Source organism: Rutidosis leptorrhynchoides, chromosome 9 (assembly GCF_046630445.1).
Source record: "Rutidosis leptorrhynchoides isolate AG116_Rl617_1_P2 chromosome 9, CSIRO_AGI_Rlap_v1, whole genome shotgun sequence".
Classification (NCBI taxonomy): domain Eukaryota; kingdom Viridiplantae; phylum Streptophyta; class Magnoliopsida; order Asterales; family Asteraceae; genus Rutidosis; species Rutidosis leptorrhynchoides.
The window spans coordinates 116,309,775-116,335,456 of record NC_092341.1 but is presented as its reverse complement, the minus strand read 5'-3'; the positions used below and the strand labels follow the sequence as shown (position 1 = coordinate 116,335,456).

The 25,682-nt window shown below is 31.8% G+C and overlaps 1 protein-coding gene across 1 annotated transcript; it reads right to left on the bottom strand.

Annotated features, from left to right (window-relative positions):
* Nucleotides 1–3,815: 3,815 nt before the first annotated feature.
* Nucleotides 3,816–8,734, bottom strand: LOC139865701 (mitogen-activated protein kinase kinase kinase 1-like). The gene is made up of 8 exons (XM_071853780.1): nucleotides 7,695–8,734; nucleotides 7,347–7,494; nucleotides 6,484–6,641; nucleotides 6,048–6,120; nucleotides 5,903–5,962; nucleotides 5,662–5,772; nucleotides 4,885–5,124; nucleotides 3,816–4,134 (listed from the first exon to the last, which is right to left on the bottom strand). Exons 1-7 carry the CDS (start codon nucleotides 8,540–8,542, stop codon nucleotides 4,912–4,914), a joined length of 1,611 nt encoding a protein of 536 aa, XP_071709881.1. The 5' UTR covers nucleotides 8,543–8,734; the 3' UTR covers nucleotides 3,816–4,134; nucleotides 4,885–4,911.
* Nucleotides 8,735–25,682: the final 16,948 nt, after the last annotated feature.

The following is a 25,682-nucleotide window of genomic DNA, read 5'->3' as shown; positions in this document are numbered from 1 at the left end:
ACTTGACCGACGCGTCGGCCGATGCGTCGTTTTTTTGGGTTCTCCATCCCGTTTTTCTGAAAACGACTCAAAAGGCGGTCAAAGCTAAAAGTCCGGTCAAAGTATGTCAAAGACGGTCAGAGTTGGTTAAAAACGGTCAAAATCAGTCAAATTTTTGTCAAGATGTGATATGTTTCTAAAATTAGGGTTTGTTTTCATTTTTTGGGCCGTCCTTTTCTTTGTGTCCTTACTGATTATGTACTCAGTAACATTAATTGAGTTTGAAGTTTGATTGTATTTAAATTCAAGTTTTTATTTAAGAAATTTATGGTACAGAATCAACTATTTTATACATATATAAATATATATTCAAGAAATTATTAATAAAGTCAACGTTGGTCAACGACCGATGCGTCACCGACGCGTCCCCGACTCGGCCGACGCGTCCTTTTTAGGTCTCGACCGATGCGTCCCCGACTCACGACTTTTACGACCTTGTTAAAAACTCAAAAAGACAAAATTTCATTCCTCGTTCCTGAACTTTACATCAAATTTGACTCCATGTCTTTTTTTTTTTTTTGCATTCCTCATCCCTAATGTATCAAAAATCTACATCACTCGTCCTCCCGTCTACTTTCTGTCTATTTTTCCGTCAACACCTATCACATGCAGATCATGTGAGGGTATTTTTGTCTTTGTTCTGTCATCTTTCACTTGAAATAGGAGCCAGTTCGATAGGAAGCTTTTGAAAACACAGTGCACCCATGTAAATAAGGAACGAGATTAATACAGAGGTTAAACGAGCATCCCACACCCAAAAGGTGCCCCACATAGGTCTTCCCCGAAACCCCCCAGTAACTAAGGTAAACAACGTAGAAAAAGCATCCATTTCTGTACCGGCTAAGAGAATCGCTTCTCGCCTTGCTTGCAAGAGTATAAGCAAGCCGTAGCATTTTGACCCTATATGAGATAGAACTCTTTCAATTCATGAGAGAAAGTGCTTACCTGTCGACCGAGCTTAGAAGGGAGACTACCGTCGACCGACCTTAGGAGGGAGACTACCGCCCCTGAGGGGCTTGTTGCTAGAGGCATCCCCTCAAATCCCATTTATAAACTCTACAACCGCTCCGGTCACACTGCACCACCCTTATTTAACGGGCCTTTAGGCTAAGGATAGATTGCCTGATAGACGAATTCGTCGACCGCCAATGCTCTAATAAGCTGTCTTTCTCCCAGGGCTTCTTCTTCTGTGCGCGTGCATGGGATATCTTAATACTATTGATTCAACCAAAGCGGACATTAATTGATGATCGCTACCTCTTTAGTTGCCGCCCCCTACTTGCTCATTCGCAATGACTACCACCCCTAAAGCAAGCTATTGAATTGTTCAGAAAGGAGATATGACTGAAACTACATCACGCAATCATTTAGTTTCACCTATCCGCGAAAGGAACTCAAACCAAGAGAATATTCCTTCATCTACTTGACTTATCTTCCATTATCTAACTCATAAATATCAAACTCATCATCATCATCATTATCATCATCATCATCATCATCATGAAAACCCAAAAATTCCGAATTATTATTTATTTTTTTTTTTTTTTGAAAAGGCATTATTATTATTGCAAACAAAAATTGTATGTACAAGTGATACACTAGAACCAAGCTACTGTAATAGCACTAATATGGATATGAACCTCACTAGTTATGAAGCTACTGTACAGATCAATATGAATGGACTCTCACTGCTAGTGTATCCTCACTGTACAGATCAACCGAATTAAATTGGGTACAAAACGAAACCCAACAACTTTATATACTTACAACACATAATTATAATATAATTATAATGTATAAATTAAATAAAAAGATGAATAATTGACATAATCTGCATAACAATTACAACAATGATATGTAAAATTCTACAAATAAATATAACAATTAACAAACAAAAACTAACCTCCATAACAAAATTCAAACTCTAAAACAAATTAATTGACATAATCACATGAAGTTCTTGAACCCTGAGTTCCAAGATCCGATTTGGTGACTGAATCGTGACCTGAGGCCGCCAGAGTATTGGATCTACACCAAATCTGAAATCGTGACCTGAGGCCGCCGGAGTATTGGATCTACACCAAATCGTGACTGAAATCGTGATCAACTGCCGACTGGTCCCGTCGAAATTTGCAGATCCGTCTTTTTCAGATCTACACCAAATCGTAACCAATGACTAATGACTTTCAATATGTATATGAAGTGGATCTAATTTCCTTTCTTGTCGTGACCAAATCGTGACCAACGACTTTGTATATGAAGTGGATCTAATTTCATTTTCATATCAATGTATTTCTATTTCTAATTTCTAATTTCTAATTCTATATATAACCTCCATAATAATAATAATAAATAATAATATAATTATATTAATAATATATAATAAATATACTAATGAAGGGATGATTTTAAAAAAGACAAAAATACCCTCACATGATCTGCACGTGATAGGTGTTAACGGAAAAATAGACAAAAAGTAGACGGGGGACGAGGAATGTAGATTTTTTATACATTAGGGACGAAGAATGCAAAAAAAAAAAAAAGAACATGGAGTCAAATTTGATGTAAAGTTCAGAAACGGAAAATGAAATTTTGTCACTCAAAAACCTTAAACTTGTTTAGTACGGGTTATATCTTTTCAATTTTTTCCTTCATTTCTAAATAAAAACTCATCAAAATAGGTTTTTTAGGGTTCAGTCCAATATAAAAGGTTAAATTAAAATATGGATCGTTTCGCATTTAAAATAGGATTATATGTGCCAAAAAGTTCAACTAGAATGCCACACGGTTAGAGACTTAGAGTCGAAATATTTTGACGGTATAAGAAATTATTCACAACTAAGCTAGAGGTTGAGGGTTCAAGTCTCACTTGAAACATATTCGCGATTGTAAATATTCGTGTTAATGGTGTGTGTGTGAGTTTGCCTTTAAAAAAAAAAAAAGAGATAATAAGTATGATTATGCCTAAAATCTAAATAAAAGTCAAGTATGTAATCGTAGAGTTTTTTAGTAAGATTTTTATTTTTATCTAAATGGTTAAATTAGATGAGAAATATTTATTTGCGTTCTTAAGCATGGGTTACGCGATTTTCAACTCACATGTTGGTCGTGAAACCAGTAGGGGTGTGGGGCCGTCAGAGGGTCGGTTTTACCCATAATTTTGCTTGAAAATCAAAGGTTAAATCTCAACATTTGGATCAATATAATCAATTGCTAGATTTTTGAAAAATCAAATGGCAACAGTCGTTTCATCCACTATCACAGGATCCACAGTGACCACCGACGGCGAAATCGACGTTGTGCCAGTGTCCACCGACCGTCGATTCTGGCGTCGTTTTAAGGGGACGGCGAAAATCGATGCTAGACACCGTGTACTCTTACAAACACCAAGGGTGAGCTACCACTACTTGTGCATTGTCCAAGTGGTACCCCAATTATTTGAGTATTCGAAAGGTCAAGAGTTCGATCTTCAAGGGAGTTTTCTCAATGCAGTTTCCTCCCGACACGTGTCATGAATATGATCGGGTAGGTGGTGTCCCAATGCAAGCCCCCGTCAGTTACTTCTAGCTCGTTAAAAAAGAAAAGGGTGAGCTGGGTTCATAACACGGAGATATTTCTGATAATTCACTAAAACTCAATTTGATCAATTTCTTATTTGTATCTGCGTGTTTCCCAAACCCACTGGTGGGCCTTCACCAAACTGCACTTATGAGTTTGGTAGTGAGATTCGAGAGAGGACACGAGCATATTGCAAAATTCTAACTCTTAACTCACGGAGAATGGTGTACTAAATAAATCAATAATTCTTATTATCCTCAGCTCATAAAAACATAATCGTACACTTGCTCTCTTTATATACATGTCAACCTAAACCTACTAAACAAACTATAATTCATCCAAAAAAGTAAAAAGAATATGATGTACAAACTACACAACACCACCAAAGACCCATTCTAACCAAATACGAAGGATGGGAATGAATCCTCACATCAGGACACCGATCAAAAAGTTTGCTCCCACAAAACCTCAACGAGGACAAATATTGAAGTTATCGTTATAAATTAACCCAATATTGGTGGATAAGTACAATTGCATCTGTCATAGAAAAGCACATCAGAATATGTTAACATGAATAAATGTCGAATGAGCAGAGGTGCATACAGAAACGGTAACCACCGAAATCAAAATTAGATAGTGATTTCTAAGATTTTCAGAGGACAATTACATTTTGATTCATACTACAAATTATCAATGCAGGGTACGTTAACAGTCTAGATCTTGTGCAATCAAGGTTGCAAAACTCGCTAATCAGGGAGTACTCGTCGAGACTTTGGAGGGAGTAGTCAGGAACTCGGGATTAATTGGATTGGGCTTTTTATACATTTAAATATTGAATTTTAATTTATATGTGTAAATATAAAAAAAATCATAAACATAAACACAATCCTTCATTTGTTGAAAAACATAGTTTAAATTCATACGGAGTGATTTAATATGGACCAATGTTAGACTTTGACCGATTTTGAACCACTGAATCCGACTTTGACCAACAAATCCGATTTTGACCCATTAACGGACGTAGACCAATTAATTATATAGATCTTAAAAGATCGGGTAGGCCTGTACTTAGAAAGGAGTAATTAGGGATTGATGGAAGTAATAGCGGATTTTTACAACACTGCATGCAATACATGTCCTCATCTGTTTGAATTTTTAGACAAAAAAAATGTGAACATGTTTCAGCTAAGTTATATTTTGAACTTATAATATACTGATATATGCATATACAACATCCTAAACTAAGTAAGTGCACACAGATAGCAGTATTTGAACGAACTTATTTACCTCATTGTTTGATTCTATTTCATGACTTTAACGCTGCTGTTTCCAGGACCGTGCAGGCGAATAGTCTGAAAATGAAGGAAGTGGCATCCTAACAAATGGATGGTCCAAGAGCTTAGTAGCAGTTGGACGATCTTTTGGATTAACATGATGACACTGGAATATGAAATCCTTTGCTTCCGCCGATAGATGATCCGGATTAGGCGGAGGAAGGCCCCTTCCAATTCTAAATAACGCAGGCATCTGTTTATCAAAATACTAACATAGAGTTAAATAACTTTTAACCGATTTTAAAAAGTAACATATTTTAACAAAGTAAATCACATGAACGCCACCTCAAAGTAATGACCTAATTTGACCCATATAAAAAGTGACATGTTTAAACCATTCCCTTGACTGCCCATCTTGCTACATCTACAGATCTACTTGTACATTCAAAGTTTTTCAAAGCAGAAACATCAAATTGAAAGTCAACAATGGTACTTAAGAACAGCCCGCAATAATATAATGTAGCCATAGTTAACTTATGTAGAAAATTCGTAAAATGAATAAAATGTTCAATTTTCTATGAGAAAATAATATATGGCAAAAAAGAGCTTCTCACACTCCTTAAGTTGTAGTTTATTCTGTTTTAACGAAGTAAGGATAAAAACACAAAGAAATCACTAGTCATGATTATAAACATCAAAATATCCCAGATCAAATAAGCTTTTCTACTTAAAAAAAAAAATTATGACTAACAACTAGACATAAGTTAAAAGGTAGATAACATATACGTACACATTCCATTGGGTAGTAAGGAATATGACGGGTCAACATCTCCAAGACAGTACAACCCAGACTCCATATATCTGCTGCAAGGCCATACCCTTTATGTTTTTGATTAACCACCTGCAACGTTTCATGACACGCAATGAGAAATTAATGCCTTAAAACATATAAAATGTATGGTCAATGAAGTACTCTTTTCCTCAAACATGACTCTTTTCCTCAAATTTAAAAAAACCATGAAAGGGCGAACCTCAGGGGCCATCCAGAATGCAGTTCCCTTGCAAGACTTCACATCATTCAACTTAGTTGTCTGCACAAAATAAAGAAATGTTTAAAATTGGAAGATATAAACCTATCACAAAAGAAATAAAACTTAAGTATGGAGATTTAAGAACCTTAGCCAATCCAAAATCTGCAAGCTTCACTGAGCCATTAGCGTCAACCAATATGTTTGCACATTTTACATCCCTAAAAGACAAACAAGAAAATTTTGGAATGAGAAGGCCACTTCTAAACAGAATGCTATTAGTTTGTAAATCTTTTGGCATTTACAAAAGCTTGCAGTTGCGAGACAATCAAAAGAATATTTGGCAACACACAGTAATCATTTAAAAATTCAAACATCCAATATTCATCAGCACCTATATCTTGTCAAGGAGATATAATAAAGTGTTTAATTGCCAACTGAAGTTTCAATTAATTTCAATACTTCTTTAATGTAATCCTTCTATGGTCAATATTTATTTTAGATGCTTAGATATCTTAAATTTGGTTATAAATTATACACATATACAATCCAACACGAAATAAACAAATTTCTAGTTGGAGTACCTGTGGACCACACGACGATCATGTAAATACTTAAGACCATGTAGGATTTGTCGTGTGTATGAGGAAACTTGACAATCTTGAAGATGATATTTTTGGTAGAGACTTAGAAGGGATCCTTTTGTTACAAGCTCAAGAAATATATACAGCTTTGACTCATCCTGCAATATAGATCGGGTATAAAAATAAGATTTTTTAGTTTTTATACATATGTTAGAGAAGTAACTTCAAAAAGTACTGAAGTTGGCTAACAATACAAGAAACAATTAGTCAAGAGACAGGGCTCCCATATGATTACTCTCAAAACAGAAAATTTATGATAACACTTATTATTTTACACCTTTTTATATAAGACATTTTGAAGATATTATAGAGATTTATTAAAAATATTTAAATCAAAGAGCTACAAATGCATGAGTTTTCTATGAAGCAGAACATATACGGAGAACAATGTTCATTGCTACACCCTAAACTTGTCACTCGTATATATGCCTCCATTTAAGTGAGCACAAAAGGAGGGCCCATACTGGTTACATGTTCCTAACGTTATCAGGATCTATTGACTAGAAGAACAGATAATCGAGACAGAAATGGTGTGAAAGGTCATTCCCATATTCTACCTTTTACATAGTGACCTAAAAATAAATATAGTCGAAACAAACTGAAGGTAAACTAGACCACTCAGTTGTAACAATTTAACATGCTAAAACATCCATAAATACTACCCCATAAATAACAATCTACATGTTGAACTTACGAAGAATTAACAATACACTTGATAAGTTGAAGTAGCATTTAGTAAGTTACCATAAAAAATCAATGAAAACGTCAAAGTGACAAAAATTTGGAAATCATGAAAGCAATACCTTATCAGTACCGAGGTATCGTACTATGTTCTCATGTTCAAACTGACTTAAAAGAGCAATTTCCTGTTCAAGTTGAACTACGCTTTGCCTTCCCAAATCCCCTTGATCAAGCAAAGAGACTTCCTTCACAGCAATAAAGTACCCGCCACTGCAAAAAAGAACAAACGTTGTCGTTACAATGTGACAGCTTTTCATATGTATCTTTCACATCACACATTAATTGCCTTAACCAGCTCTATACAAATATAAACTTCCACCAACCAAGTCTGATTTTTAATGTACTTGAATTGAGGCAATACATATGTCTAAAGGCTACTATAGAGCAACAATTACACATTGTGCACTTACTCGCAAATGCCTTCATAAACCGACCCAAATGACCCGCGCCCCAAAAGCTCACCCCTCTGCCAGTGGGTGATTGCAATGTTCCTAAATCTTCCATTAGTAGATATATTAGATCCATATCCATTTGGCGATATACTCGACGGCGGCTCAGTAGTAGTACTAGACGAATCATCCTCACCAGAAGTCGTAAACGAACACGAAGCCGACAGCGTAGTCCGTTCCATCCTCGTCCTAACATTCTCAACATCACCTTCATGTTCTTCTTCTTCTTCTTCTCTTTGTTCTTCATCTTCTTCATCCGACATGTTCCCACTACCTGAACAACCTTCACCAGAAGCACAACTTCTCATGTTACCCCATTCACATCCAACATCAGCTTTCGAAATCGAAGAAGCCGGTGGCGATAAAACCGGTGGCCTTACACCTTTAATTCCATTAACCCTAACCCTAACAACATCATCAGATCCATTCTCAACAACTTTTACTACTTTCTCATCATCAATTTTAACATTTACACTAGAGCTAGGGTTAGGGTTAAGATCAGAACTAGACCTAATCTTCCTAGCTTCCCAAGAAGACATATCAATTCCAAAATCTTCAGGACTATCAAACCCTAAACTACGATACACAACCTCAAGTTGCCCTACATCACTGCCATCAATTCGAAAACTAGTTTGTAAATCAAGCGATTGAGTACCTCGAAACTGTACGGAAGATTCTTCCGATGATGTTGAAGTCGTCGGAAACTCATAGTTAAGATTCTTCCGACCATTCATACGCTGGAGCTTCGGCTTATTAGGCGTTTTTTTCTTTCTGCCATTAGAAACAAGAAATTGAGACAAATGATGCATTGAGAGACGTGATTAATCCATTGAAAATTAGAAATTGTTGATGTAAGTGATGAATGCTCCAATTAGGGTTTGGTAATCATTCCGGTGACGACGTCTGAGAGAGAGAATAAAGTCAGGTAAACGCCGTCAGTCAAGAGCGAAAAACGCGGTAAGTTGTGTGAGTGTGTGTGTGTGTATATGTGTGATATGTGTTTGTGGGGTTGGGTTCAAATTATCTTCATTAGCATTACCACTTTTATTCACAGAAGCTTCCTCCATAGAACATTCACATGCGAGGGCATAACCGGAAGATTAAGTTACAGGTAAGCGTGACATCAACTTGTTCGGATAAAATGATATATATTAAATTAAATTGAATTATTAATAAGTAGGAGTATTAGATTAGATACATATCTATTACGGTACTACCTAAAAAGTGACACCTGTATTATAATTGACTGTGTCATAATTGAGCCCTAATAAATTCTATTTTATTATTCTTTGCAATTGTAATATGTTCTTAACTATATTAAATTTAATATTTGTTAAATGTAGATTTAATAACTATTTGTGACTTCTCATTTCCATCATATTAAATATATTAAAAATCATAACAAATTAGTCTTACAATAATGATAATACGTTTTCAATGATTAGATGTTATGTGTTGATGACTTGTGATTAACCATATTAAAAGTCAATAATAAATAATAAATTTTATTTATGTCATGTTAACTACATCATATTTAGTCGTTTGTGACTTCTTATTTGCCATAATATTAAACAATATTAAAGATCAGAAGAAGCTATTTTCCAAATACGTTAAAGCCATATATAAATATGTTTGACGATATGTGAACAACACATTCAAATAGGCTAAAGATTAATTAATTGGATTGCTCATATGCTCGTGCATCAAGAATTCAGCCATCAAGCATGATGTACCTGAGTATGATTTTTGTTGTTGTAAATCAACTTTCGGCGACGATGCAATTGGTTTCTTTCGTTCAATATTTATAATTGCTTTTAGTTATTGTAGATATGTTGGATATAATAAAATTTATATACTAAAAGTATATTACTATTTCTTTTGAAAATCATATATCTAATTTTGTTGCAAACTATTTAATAGGTGGGATGATATTAAAATGGTCATGAACAAGTAAAGTGCAAGATTTAAGGATGAATGAAGGTACACATTATTTGGTTTCACAATTCTATGTATGAGCTTTCGGTTTCCTATCCTTTCAATAGATTCTATTTATATGAGAGGCTTTTTTCATGACGTTCTTTTACTGTATATTAAAGCTCCAACCTGTTTTGCATCAAACTTTTTCACATGTATCTTATATAAATATGATAATTGGTGTTGGATGGTTGCAACACCTATTTTGTAGCTTACTCTATTTCTGATAGTTAACTGTATATCTTTTATTTTTTTGAACTAATTGTAGGCTCTCGGAATGACATATGGCTGCAAATTGTGTATCGGGCCATGTACTACAAGAGGAGAGGTACCTTCTTATTTCTCATTTAATTGATTTGATAATTTGAAGTTAAATGCACAACAATCTTTTTTTTTTTCACTTCAGGGGTCTTACCTTTATTGTGATAATATTTCACTTTTAACTATGGCTTTAATGGGGGTTGATTATGTTTAAATAATGTCGAGGTCATTGTGTTTGATTTTTCATGGAAAATTGCAATTAGCAGCAACTATTTTTCACTTCATACATGATTTGGTTCTTTTGTTTACAAATAAAAATTTATTATGAAAAGATTGTAAATTACAAATTTTGTTACTTTGGGGCAATTCAACCAAAGTTGTTAGAATCTTAATGAAGTTGGACGTTGTTTATCGTCTATTGAAGTCACGCTGTCCCTTATGCGGTTTCTCATGAAATTTTTATTGTGACAGGATTTCTACTATGATGGTTTTTACGGTGACCTTGGCTTAAATGATGATCACTTTGATCAAATTGTTAATGGAGCAAAGAAGGCCGTTGCGATAGGTTGCAGTTATATTTTTATGGAAGTTTATGTATCACTTTTATTTTTTAGATACATATTTGTTCTGTTTTATTTTACCAAATCATTAAATTAAATACGTTATACGTGTATGTTTTTATCAGGAGACACAACCTTTTGAGCGAATTGAAGTTACAAGAGAGCAGGCTCTTGAAATGTTCTCTGATATCCAGTTTAAGGTTAAATCTAACATATATTTGATTTTTTATAAATTAGGTATATTGATGATGTATGGAACTCATCTTAAAGGATGTTAATATTATAATTATAATATTATAATGTCAATATTATCATGTTGAGATTATTAGCAGCTCACTCGAAGACAAGACTATTACGGTCTACGGGTGTGGTCCGTTAGATGATCTGTGTCATGGACCCCATATACTGTATACTCCTTTTTGTCAAAGCAATTGCTTGCCTGAAGGTAAAGTTATTTACAATTTAATTAAATGAATTTAGAAATTGCTTGTGTGTAGTTTATGAGCATATAGTAATAGGTTTAAACATTACTTACGAAGAGTGTAAAATGAATCACCTCATTATTAACATTTAACAATATAAGTAAAAATGTTATATCTTTCTTTGCAGGTCAATGGTGTAGCACAATTGCACAATGACATCTTACAGGCTGAGTTTTTTGCTAATTATGTTTCCATATGGCCAACTAAGTTCCAAATAAGACCAATGGTATAACCCCTAGACAGTGACTCAGATTTTGTAGCCCTGAACTCAGTCAAATCTTAACAAAATGGCTGAAAACACAGACAAGCGGTTGACTACCTTACACATACGCGTGCGTCTGCGTGAGGCATATTTTCGTTGGTTTATATTTGAGATTTTGATTCTTAGTTATAGATGGGTCTTACTCTTTACTTATGTCTAACCAACACCTAAAATAAAAGGAATAAGTTTTTACATATTCTTTTACCGAACTTTAAGCTGATTACTTTATATATACTTATTTTTTTTTTCAAAAACAGACTTTACATATTCTTCTACAGAATATACTGTTTAATATACTTTTTGATTTATATGTTGTAAATCCATGACATCATCGTACTCATTTAGTCTAGAAATGCTTAAATCACTTGATGATGAAGTGATGTTGACTTTGAGAATGAAAACTTGATTGTAAGTAGTACAAGCTTTCAATTCCAGGATTCCTTTGTGGATATTTATTTTGTGTCTCCAATGGTAAGTAACTAGAAAAAATTCGACCGCGCGTTGCTGCGGTTGTATTCAACGCGCGGTCATATTTGGATATACGTTGTTTGGTACCTAATATATCTAGTAGGTTGAGTTGTTTGTTGGACGTGTACGTATATGTATGAAATATAGCTCGAAATATTTAGTGTTTTTTTGACGATGTCCGTTTTGCGTATAGTTAGTCGCGTTGTGTTCGTAAAATAATATCGAGTTGAACGGTGGTCTCGGAAAAATTTAGCTCGCACCGAGCGAGAATATAGGGCCCGCTATTTAGTGTTTTTTTAACGATGTCCGTTTCGCGCATAGTTAGTCCCGCTGTGGCCGTCTGATTTTTTCGAGTTGAACGGTGGTCTCGCAAAAATTTAACTCAGACCGAGCGAGAAGATAGGGCCCGTTAAAAATAAGGGTGGAATCATTTTCTTTTGTTTTTTTAAAATTATATATTTACGCTTTTTACCCTTGAAAAATTGGGGGGTCGTTGTGTATATGAAGCTGAATTTGAGGGGCCGGGTGTAGTGTGAACGCAAACTCAAAACGACATTCGGGTAAAACTGAAACTACGATATCTTCCATGCATATTAGTATATAGGGGTAATTTTCTCATGAGACTTTTGTAGTTATATAAAAGATTATTGATGATACATTGATCTCCTTCGGTGAGATATTATGGTAAGTAATCTTTGTTGTATCTCTTCTCCGTTATTTTCTACGTTCTTTTCTATCCATTCATGCTTTGCCAATTGTTTTTTAAGTGTTGCTACTAATGTCTTCGACCGCTATTGATTATCAAAGCCTAACTTATCCAACACTTGAAAATTTTCAGGGAGGCAATTCAAGCGAACACGGAAGTTTTAGTACGACACTTTAGTTAGAAATTTGAGCTAGCGTATACAATTCAAGTTTGAAGTTTTTGAATACTGATATAACGGATAAGATACAAGCGTTTAAAATTCTGTACTTTACAACAAATCATGTTTACATCAATACGTAACTTTATGTTTTGTAATCAATCTATGTATGAACTATAATTTATCAAAGTTTTATTAATGTGTGTTGTTTACAAAAAGATATTTTACTAATTTAACCACAACACACTTTTTCGATAATAACGTTATTTCATGTATAAGTTTAAAACCAATAATGTTTGTGGGTGAGTTCCCGTGCAACGCACGAGCTCATAAATCTAGTTTTATTATTCTTTGCAATTGTAATATGTTCTTAACTACATTAAATTTAATATTTGTTAAATGTAGATTTAATAACTATTTGTGACTTCTCATTTCCATCATATTAAATATATTAAAAATCATAACAAATTAGTCTTACAATAATGATAATACGTTTTCAATGATTAGATGTTATGTGTTGATGACTTATGATTAACCATATTAAAAGTCAATAATAAATAATAAATTTTATTTATGTCATGTTAACTACATCATATTTAGTCGTTTGTGACTTCTTATTTGCCATAATATTAAACAATATTAAAGATCAGAAGAAGCTATTTTCCAAATACGTTAAAGCCATATATAAATATGTTTGACAATATGTGAACAACACATTCAAATAGGGTAAAGATTAATTAATTGGATTGCTCATATGCTCGTGCATCAAGCATTCAGCCATCAAGCATGATGTACCTGAGTATGATTTTTGTTATTGTAAATCAACTTTCGGCGACGATGCAATTGGTTTCTTTCATTCAATATTTATAATTGCTTTTAGTTATTGTAGATATGTTGGATATAATAAAATTTATATACTAAAAGTATATTACTATTTCTTTTGAAAATCATATATCTAATTTTGTTGCAAACTATTTAATAGGTGGGATGATATTAAAATGGTCATGAACAAATGAAGTGCAAGATTTAAGGATGAATGAAGGTACACATTATTTGGTTTCACAATTCTATGTATGAGCTTTCAGTTTCCTATCCTTTCAATAGATTCTATTTATATGAGAGGCTTTTTTCATGACGTTCTTTTACTGTATATTAAAGCTCCAACCTGTTTTGCATCAAACTTTTTCACATGTATCTTATATAAATATGATAGAAAATTTAAATGCCACGCTTACAATTTTATATGTGAGTTGTGCGTAAGTTGCGCGGAATCAATCTCCATCTATATTTTTATGTTTACACGATACTTACTCTTCGCGCGACTTCCCTTTAAAGGTAACAGAACGATTGATAATCCAAAAAAGAAACGGTTGTCAACATTTTACATCTCTCATATTTCACGTTAGTGAAATTGGGTATTTGTTGTTTAAAATATTAAGAAAATAAATTTGCATATCCTAAAACAATGACACACTATGTTGTGATTGTACTGCAATCTAATCACATTAGTCAATAACACTCAATTGTTTTGGACGAAGGGTATGAGCACTGAGATTAGCTTTAGAAGAAATTCTCATGGAAACATTTCGAACGTGATTGAAGATCTTACCAAACATGATTATGCAACATGACGATTTCCATTTCTACTAATTGAAAAGCATGTGTATAAAAATGTTATATTAATTATATGATGTATTCTTCTTTTTATTCTTATATATATATATATATATATATATATATATATATATATATTAGGCTCTATTGAGTCGACAGCAATTGTTGATTTATTGGCGAATTGACTGACTCTTAGAGCCTAAATTAAATTCCAGGCAGGATTTAAAACCCATGGAAATTTGATTCTACCATTTTCATGGCGCCTACTTATTTTTATTTTATTATTATTTTTTTTTTTAAAAACTTTTTCCTACTTAAAGGCCGGAGGTCCTCTCGGAAGCAATCTCTTTATCCGTCGAATAGAGAGAGGGATGACTTTCTCTACTTTTGAGAGTGTTTCACTCTGGGTGGAGAAATGACTTGTCTTTATTCTCGGATAGGGGAAGGATTGTCTACATCTCACCTCCCCCTTACACCACTCATGTGGTATTGGGTTTTGTTGTTGTTGTTGTATATATATATATATATATTTATATATATATATATATATATATATATATATATATATATATATATATATATATATATATATATATATAACAATATTATTATGACTATAGTTCATAATTATAATTATGAATATGATTATGATTAATTATAATAATAATTATTTTTATTATTATTATTACATTTTAGTTCTAATTTATATAAGTATGATTATTATAGGTGTAATGTTTTTTATTCATGTAAATATATAAATCATGTTTATTTAATTAATTTCCATAAATAATTATATATATATATATATATATATATATATATATATATATATATATATATATATATATATATATATATATATATGCAATGGTATCTATCAATGTAAATATAAAAAATGAAAAGTTTGAAACTATTGTTATTATTTATGTCATAGCTTACTTTTAAATTTATGACAACATTATGATAAGGAAAATTAAAACATTGAAAGTAATCATATAATTTATGAGATATAAATTTTACTTATTACGAATGAATGTTTATAACTAAATTTAATCAAGGAAAATAAAAAATTAACAGTTAATGAAAATTTTATAACGTTTATTAATAGTTAATTTCATATCAATTGTTATTTAATGTTATGAACCTCCAATTTTATTATACTCACAAGTTTTATATTGTGTGGTGTACTAATAGGTAACGGTTCATGTTTACATTTAGAAGTTTTTTTCATGTATTGTGACACCCTGTACTAAATCAACATGTACGGACCATCAACAACAGGATAATTACAAGGTCAAACACTATATGCGTTTTCAAAACAAGTTTGCATTCATGATAAAAGGTGACGTCATAACTAACGTCAAATGTTTTACAACCAAAAGTATACTTCTATGAATAGAAGTAAGGATAATAGTACGTGACCCTTAGGTTGTTACAAATCATTATTTCAAAAGTAAATAAGTTTGAATGCAAATAAACATTTCATGCGGTGACAACTTTAGTAAGCACAACGGGTGTCTACAAAGCTTGACTAGTACAACAGTGGAAGCAAGCAACATTAAGCACCTGAGAAAAACATGCTTAAAAACGTCAACACAAAGGTTGGTGAGCTATAGTTTAAGTATAACAGTAATGTAAGGTAGGCCACAAGATTTCAGTGCTACAAAGAGAGTTTCAAAACAGTATGATAAAGTATATGTTTAACCGTGGGCACTTGGTAACTAACTTAACGTTTATAACCCCCTGAAAGTACACTTGGCGAGTGCGTATGTTTACGAAGTATTAAACACCCGTTAAATACTAGCACTACTAGCCCGAGTGGGGATGTCAAACCCTATGGATCCATATCTAAGATTCGCGTTCACCGGTTCAAAAACCAATGACTAAACGTTACCGAGCTAAGGGGAAAGTTTATGCCGTTGTATAACCCACACATATAATAAGTTTAAGTACTCGTGCCTAGTATGTAAAACGTAAAATACGCATGCATTCTCAGTTCTCAAAATAGTTATAGTAAAAAGGGATGCTACAACTCACAATGGTAAAGTAGTAGTAAAGTTGAGTCGGGAAGTAAGCAAGTATGTAGGTCCGGAAAGTCCTCAACCTAAGTCAAATATTACTAAGTCAGTAAATCATTCCAATAGGTTTAAATGTATGTAAATTAGTTCTTAAGTATCATCATCATTCATCATTAGGTCAAAAGGGTAAAGTAAGTTTTAAGTCAAGATTAGGGTTTAAAACAAGGGCTGACTTTGTTCAGTCACCACGGCCTCTATAAAAACTGAAATGGGATGAGACCAGTGGCCATGGCTCCATATATGAGTCCTTTAGTTGTTGTAAAAATTCCAGAAGCAAACTCGTCTTCGTTTGACCGTGGCGATGGTCTAAGTGCGAGTAGGTCAGAATTTTCAGCACAACGTTAAAAGGACATAGTGACACTCGGAGGGCCATAAATCCTAAACCGTAACTCGGATTAAGACGAGTCTTAAACGAAAAATTATCTACTCGAACAGAGATAACTGAAAATCAACTTTATAATAGCCCAGGTTGTTGGGTCAGACCCAGAAAACAGTATCTAGAGTGTTCAGGTGGGTTCTTGGTGCCCGATGCTTATCACGGTTCTCATCCTTGATGCATATAGCTTCAAGTGTACAACTCGTTGATGTGTTTGCATCATCTTAACCAAGGTTTGACCATCATAACACTTGTGTAAGTCTAAGATGAGTAGCACAACTCATTTAAGTGTTGCAAGTAGTTTGATGAACTAAAGTTATATCAAGATCTTAGATCCGACACATACATGAACTCTAAAAGTAATATTAACCAAGTTTTGACTATCATGACACAAGTGTAAGTCTAAGACATGTAGCACAACTCACTTAAGAGTTGTATGAAGTTTGATGAACCAAAGTTACATCCAAATCTTAGATCCAACACATACAAGAGTTATACAAGTAATATTAAGCTACAACTTGAAATTAAACTTAAGCAAACAAGATCTTAGGTTGTAGAACATAGTTCTTAGTTAGATCTTGAAGATCCTAGACCTAAAAATCTAGATCTAAAGTCCTTAAGTTAAATCCAACACAAGTATATGAAGTTATAACTAGTAAGTTATACTTCTATGTTCTTGAACTTACAAAGTTAACTTTGGTTTCAAGAAGTATGAGATCAAAGTTTTAACTAGTAATACTTGACCATAATTAACAATCATGAATTTAAAGTAAGTAAAAGTGAAGAAATAAACTAGATATACAAGTATTATGTTCATTTTTTCTTCATACTTGAGAAGATTCAAACTAAAGTTTTGAATCTTAAGAATTCAAGTCTACAAACATGAAAACAAAGAAGATTATAAACTCATGAACTTTTAGTCTTGAAAACACTTAAATGTAGAACTACAAACTAACAAGTTTGAGTTCTTGTTCTTGGTTCTTCATCAAAAAGGATATGTAAGTAATCAAGATCTATGAAGATTCAAGCTAAGAAACTTGATCTTTACAACAAACAAGTAACAAGCAAGCAAGAATGATGATGATGAGATTAAAGGCTACGGTTTTTACAAGAAGAAAAGAAGAAAATTAATGTTGTTACTTACTAGTTTTTGAGAGAGAAATGAGAGAAAAATGAAGTGTTGTTTGTAAGTGTGTGTAAAGGAAATGAAATGCAGGTAACTAAGTAACAAAGTTGAAAAAAAAGAACACCTCACTTGCTAGCTAAAGGGGACGGTTTTTTGAAGCAAATGGGGAAGTCAAATGCCAAACTTTCTAGTGTTGGAGCTTGGTGGATGCTAGGATGGGTAATGAGGTTAAAAGCATGGAAAAGAATGCATGTATGCTGTGAAGACCCGTCCTAATCCATCCGGACGAAGTCCATATCGATTATAAACGATTCACAACAGTTGATTACATCGCGAGATACTTGACCTCTATATGATACATTTTATAAATATTGCATTCGTTTTTGAAAAGACAATCTTTCATTACATCTAAAGTTGACGGCATGCATACCATTTTATAATATATCTAACTATAATTGACTTAATAATACTCTCGATGAACTCAACGACTCGAATGCAACGTCTTTTGAAATATGTCATGAATGACTCCAAGTAATATCTTTAAAATGAGCAATTGCACAGCGGAAGACTTCTTTCATACCTGAGAATAAACATGCTTTCAAGTGTCAACCAAAAGGTTGGTGAGTTCATTAGTTTAACATAAATAACCATTAACATCATTTTAATAGACCACAAGATTTCCATAATCAGTTCTCATAAATATACGTCCCATGCATAGAGACAAAATATCATTCATATGGATTGAACACCTGGTAATCGACATTCACAATATGCATATAAGAATATCCCCATCATTCCGGGATCCTCCTTAGGACATGATATAAATTTCGAAGTACTAAAGCATCCGGTACTTTGGATGGGGCTTGTTGGGCCCGATAGATCTATCTTTAGAGTTCGCGTCAATTAGGGTGTGTGTTCCCTAATTCGTAGATTACCAGACTTAATAAAAAGGGCATATTCGATTAGATAATCCAACCATAGAATGTAGTTTCGATTACTTGTGTCTATTTCGTAAAACAGTTATAAAAGCAGCGCATGTATTCTCAGTCCCAAAAATATATATTGCGAAAGCATTTAAAAAGGGATTAATGAAACTCACTGTAATGTATTTTGTAGTAAAAATACATATGACGATATTGAACAACAGAACAAAGCAGGGTTGACCTCGGATTCACGAACCTATATCATGTGTATATGCATTAATACAAATATTTGTAATCGAACAATTATATTTATTATTATTAGTGATATACTCGTTATTTAAATGATTTATGCATTCCCTTAATAACTTACATATATTTATTTTATATTTCTTACTTATTATAAAAATAATAACAGAGTTAAGTTATATATTAAATATATTTTTATGTAACTAATATGTATTTGGTTAAAATAATACTAATAGTTAAAAAGTCGTAATATCTTTATAATAATATTATCAGTAGTTATAATAATACTAATACTCATTTTAAAAGTGATGATAATAATAATACTGATAATAATAATAATAATTATAAAATTAATAATTTTACTGTTGATGATAATTGTGATAATAATTTTTGTAATTGTATATTATTAATACTTATGATAATATAAATAATGATACTTATAATCATGTTAATGGTAATAATAATAATTTTATTACTAATTTTAATGATGATAATAATATCTTATAGTATGATAGTTATAGTAATACCTAACTTATTAATAAAAACAATAACAATTATGTCAATTTTATTACTAAAATTATTCTTAATACTAATACTCTTGTTAATAGTAATGTTAATAAGTTTCAAATGATACTGATACTACAAATAACGTTATTAGTACTTAAATGATGTTACCTAATAAGAAAAATGGCAATGATATTAGTCATAATACTTTTGTTTACATAAACATAATGATAATAATAATAATAATAATAGTTATAATACTAACAATATTCTTAATTATAACTATAATCTTAATAATAATGTTAACTAATACTTTTAGGTGACAAAATGTATAATAATACTTACATTAATGATGTTAATAATAATAATAATAATAATAATAATAATAATAATAATAATAATAATAATAATAATAATAATAATAATAATAATAATACCAATACTTAATAATAATATTTATAATTGTGATTTATGTAATAATACAATAATTAATAATAATAATAATAACAATAATAATAATAATAACTAATATTAATGAGGTAACTACCTCTCCTTGAGTTTCAAAAAAAAAAAAAAGATATTGCTGCCACAGATGGGTTTCGAACCCAGGACCACTCGTAAACCACACCAACACCCTTAACCGATGAACTGTTGCCCTTTTTCTGAATTATACTCAAACAGCTTTTTTATTTAAATCGAAAATGCTTCATCTTCTCCTTTCTTCTTCTTTTCCTAACCTAAACGACCCAGAGATTAAACCCCTCTAACAATTAATACATATATTTATTTTATGATTCCATATACATCACAGCAACAAGTATTACGACTAATTGAGTTGAAGAACAAAAAAAAAAAAAAAAAAATTAAAAAAAACGCAGCAGGCCCTGTCGCGGTTTTAAAAAAAAAATGTGATTTCAAAATCAAGAACTTTTTAGATTAACCTTATAACATCAAATATGTTGGAAATCTTTCATGTAAACCTTCCAAATCCTCAATTGCATCTAAATTACAACAGAGAACTCGAATTTTTGTATGAACAATTAAGTTGACTTTTTAGAATCAAGGTTTGACTCGAAAAATTCACAATCAATATGACGATTTGGGACCTGAAAATTGAAGGAAACATCCACGACATGATTTAGAAGCTTTCTGCATTCCTACTTCTCTTCAATTTGCTTCGAATCAAATTAGAGATTTAATGGGTTTGAGTTTTAAAAAAATATATATAACGGTTCTGTTTCCTAATTGGTTCTGTTAAATTTTCGAGTTGTATATGATGGAGTGATGTTTATAATTGATCAGAACAGTTTTTGCAGAAGATTCATGGGAGACAAAGACTCACGAGCATAATAAGAAAACGAGAAAGGAATCAGAGAAATAAGAAAACAAACAGATAAGTACAGCGAAATATTCAACCTTTATATCTTTATATTTATTTATTTATAAAATTAAAATAATACTATACATCTTAATAATGTTATTCATAATTCTATTATTAATTATTATCTTACTAACTATAAAATAGTTAAAATATATAAATAATAATAATAATAATTATGTAACAAATCAATGGTATCTAAATTTCGTATTTATTTATTATATATAATAATGTTGATAATACTGATATTAATATAAATATTAATTTTTAACGAAAGTAATAATATTAACATAACAATTATATTTTACCTTGTAATCATATAAATACATATTATAAGTTTCTACCTAAGATTTATAAATTATTTATAATATATATTATTTACATTGTTCATATGTATAACTTTTTATAGGAATTATATATATATATATATATATATATATATATATATATATATATATATATATATATATATATATATATATATATATATATATATATATTTTAATTAACTAAATTTAATATTTAATCTTATATATATTTACAATTAATAATATTTCTCATTACATAGTATATTTTTTTTTACATATTTAATTTTATTTGTTTAAAATATACTTTATTAATTCAAATTATTATATATATGCTTTTATTTATATTTACATATAGTTACATATTTAATTATACACAATTGTTCGTGAATCGTCGAGAACAGTCAAAGGCCAAATGATTTCATGAAAACAATTCAAAAATTTTAAGACTCAACATTACAGACTTTGCTTATCGTGTCTGAATCATATAAAGATTAAGTTTAAATTTGATCGGAAATTCCCGGGTCATCACAGTACCTATCCGTTAAAGAAATTTCGTCCCGAAATTTGAGTGAGGTCGTCATAGCTAACAATAAATATGTTTTTCTGACGAACATAAGCTGATAAATAGAGTTTTATCATTATTGAATAATACGGATAAAATAATTCGATTATTCGAAGAGCACGAATGAAGCTATCACAAAAGATCGCGATAAAGAAATAAAGATTTTCCATAACTTTTGACGTATTCGCGATTGAATTCCGGAATTCAAGGGATTTAAAGAAAATCTTGAAGATCTGTAAGATCTGATTCTTCGGGATTTATGGAAATTAAGATCTCTTTAATGAATTACGGTGATCTGCCTCGATTGCTCTGTCTGATATTTCCATTATAAATTTACCCTTTTCCATTCCATTAGTTTCCACCACTTCTATGCCTTCTTTCTCAGTTCATATATTCAAAAAATTATAATAATGCTTAATCCGGTTCTGATCCTTGTCCTCATTCTTACTATCGCAACAATTATTCTTCTTTTTCAACTTTCACCAGAGGAATCTTCTTACTTCTACTTTGCCCTTGGGGTTATAGTACTTATAATTCTCCCGTGTCTTTATGTTGCGATAAACATTGATATACACGGTTTGTAATTTATGTGTTGTTATCGGGCTTTATATTCTCCCTTATATTTCAAAGCTCTATGCTTTTATTTTTCTCTTTCCGACTTCAAGTCAAGCGATTAATGGTCCAAAATTTGTAGATATAGAGTCTCGAATGATTATAATGTTCTAAACAGGAAAGAACGTGATAGCACGATTTGATTTTCAAATTTATCAACATCACGGAAGGTAGATTCATCAAGAATACATTTTCTTGATATGTTCAGAAGTTAAGTAAAATGAAAGAGTTATGTAACATGACACATGATGACGGTATGATCTACTGTGAACCATCATCACATTTCATTAGAAACTCAGCATGACTTACTGTAATATAATCACGTTGATCAAGTGTCATTATATTATACTAATTCATGCATCAGTTCCCAACATTACTTCAATAACATTCATATTTTAAGCTCGAAAGTTTACAGAATATAGAAACTAACAGTTTCTATATGATGCAACACTGATATCAGGAAGAGATTAATGATTTCAGATAAGAATAGTTATGAAAATATCTTCAGAAATATGGAGGATATTTATAATGAAAAATACGATGATATCTTGAAATTTCTAATATCGATGGATGAAGAAGAAGATTTATCCGTAAGGGTTTAGATTCGGAAGCAAGGTATTCGCTAAAGACTTCATCAGAAATAGAATTATTTGGATTCTTTGAAGTCAAACTTATTCTTTGTGATTTGTCCACGGCTTTCTTTATAGTTTCGCATAATCTGCTTTTCGGTACTAAATTTTCTATTGAATGTTTCCAATATAATGATACACAGGAAACACGAAGAGGTATATAATTTCGGACGAGAATATTTATGAAAATATCCTCAGAAATATCGAAGATATTGATGATGATATTTTGAAATTTCTAATTTCGATGGTTGATGGAGAAAGATTTTCCGCAAGATTTTAACATGTCTTCGGAGCAAGATATTCTCTAAAGACTTCAACGGATATAGGTTTATCTGGGTTCTATGAATTTAGGGTATGTTACTTGTATTTCTTCTTGGTTTCCTTTATGGTTAGCTCAATCCGCTTTCCAGTTCCAACTTTTCTGAGCTTTTCCAACATACTAATCTTTATCATCAAACTTTCGATGATTATGATCGTTTACGGTTATCTACAGTTTCTGCTGCTTCATTCAGCTTTTTCAACATTCAGAGTATTGATTTGTGACTGAGTGCTTTTCAGAATTTCAGAATGAGAGATCATAACTCTAAGAGATAAATGTCATATATATAACTGTTGATGTAGATATGCTGTGAGTTTTCAAAGTACTGATTGCTGATTCCCGGTAATTGTTATGGCAATTATTGTTACAGTGTGTAGATGAATACAAGATGGGGTTTCAATGAATAAATATAATGATTCTTCGGAGAAATTAAGTCGATGAGTAATGAGGTTGCTGATAAGTTTCTGTTAATGTGGTGAAACATAAACAGTTCCCCGGTAACGATGACGATAGGTCGGCTTTTAAATCAAGTTATAATAAGTTTAATCCGCAGGAAAGTCAAAGTTGATTTGCTGGAGCTATGACAAAATTGGCTAATTGGGAAAGGAATTGTAAAGTTATTTTCAGTAGTAACAACGCCAAAGGAGCTATCACAGATATGTGTTAAACGTTTACTCATGTTCTGAGTGTTTTCAGGTGCATAACTATATGCATCAATCTTTTCTTTCGTTGATGAAGTGCGGTTGGTTCATCCTCTCTATTGAGGTGTTTTCAAAAATCATGAAAGGTTTGAACGCAGATTGGAATCGTCAAGATACAAATGAGGTTTAAGATGAAATCAAGTGGCAAACTTGAAGAAATGTTTAGTTTCATATGTTATAATCGATATTTTGATTCATTTTTAATTGTCCAATATTATTAGTTCACAGTCGATAGTCCACATTGACAGTCCAATAATTCATATACAGTTTAATACATAATATTCGAATTAATTAATATGTATCGTGACCCGTGTACATGTCTCAGACTCGATCACAACTCAAAGTATATATATTATTTGAGAATCAACCTCAACCCTGTATAGAGAACTCGATCATTACTGCATATAGAGTGTCTATGGTGATTCCAAATAATATATATAGATGCGTCGATATGATATGTCAAAACCTTGTATACGTGTCCCGATATTTAAAGTGCGTAAGATAAATAACAGAAATTTAAATGACGAATAATAAAGTGCGTAAAGTAAATAACAGAAATTAAATGACGATAAACAAACTTGCGAGAATATAAATTGCGATAAATAAACTGCGATAAATAAATTGCGATAATTAAATGGTAATACGGAATTAACACTTAGCTAGGAACAGTTAGCTAGGATTTTGTTAGCGTGGATTCTTAATAGAATTTCATATTGTTAATTAATCTGTTTCTAATCAATTTTTATGGTGTCCATTATTTCTTCGTTATGCCACTTGATGGATTTGATAGATCAAAATCCAAATAGGTAATTGGATGAATATGGTTATTCTGTAGTGTACAGATTTGTATATCGGTGGATGTAAGTAGGATAGTATATGACTTGTTGAAACAGATTCGAAGAACGTACAATGTAACTTATTAATGTGAAATTTAAATAGTCCTCATGTATTACCTACCCGTTAAAATATTTTCACCATTAACAGTTTTGTACAAAAGAAATTTTTAATTACAATCTTTATAAAAACATATATACATATATATTTTCTTCAGATGTATTCATGGATTTAATGAGTTAATATGATATTAAACTCATTTGCTTTTCGGTTGGAACTAGAATAAATAATCTCTAAAACTTTAGAGATTACATATTCGTCATGTCGAACGAAGATAAATGGGGTAGAACGATACGTAGAACGAAGATCATACTCAAAGTACAGATGATGATATTGAAGCATGGATTGTTGATGGTACTGGTGCTGTTATTGCTGGTACTGTTGGTGCCAGTGATGTTGCTAAAGCTGGTACATTTTGCACCATATTCTCCGAATTGATTATTCGAGCGCGAAGTTCGTTGACTTATTACTCCAGGATGATTGTCGGTCGGAACGAGCGGATGAAAAAGGTTCAGAATTGTGGATAGAATATAATCTTGTCGAGTTACCCCGGAAATGAGACTGAAAATGGTGTCTCGAACAGGTTCGCCGGTAAACGCTTCAGGTTCATTGTTAAGAGGTGAATTCGGTTGGTGGAAGGGATTGCCTTCTGCGCGTTTCCATTAATTAAGTCGACTATGAACCCATCAGATGAATTGATAATGGCTGATTGGTTGATTCATGTTGATGACGCTGTTTTCGGAGCTTAGGTGAACATCTATGTCGGAATAGCTGTCGGAATAACTATCGGAATAGCTATCGGAATCTGA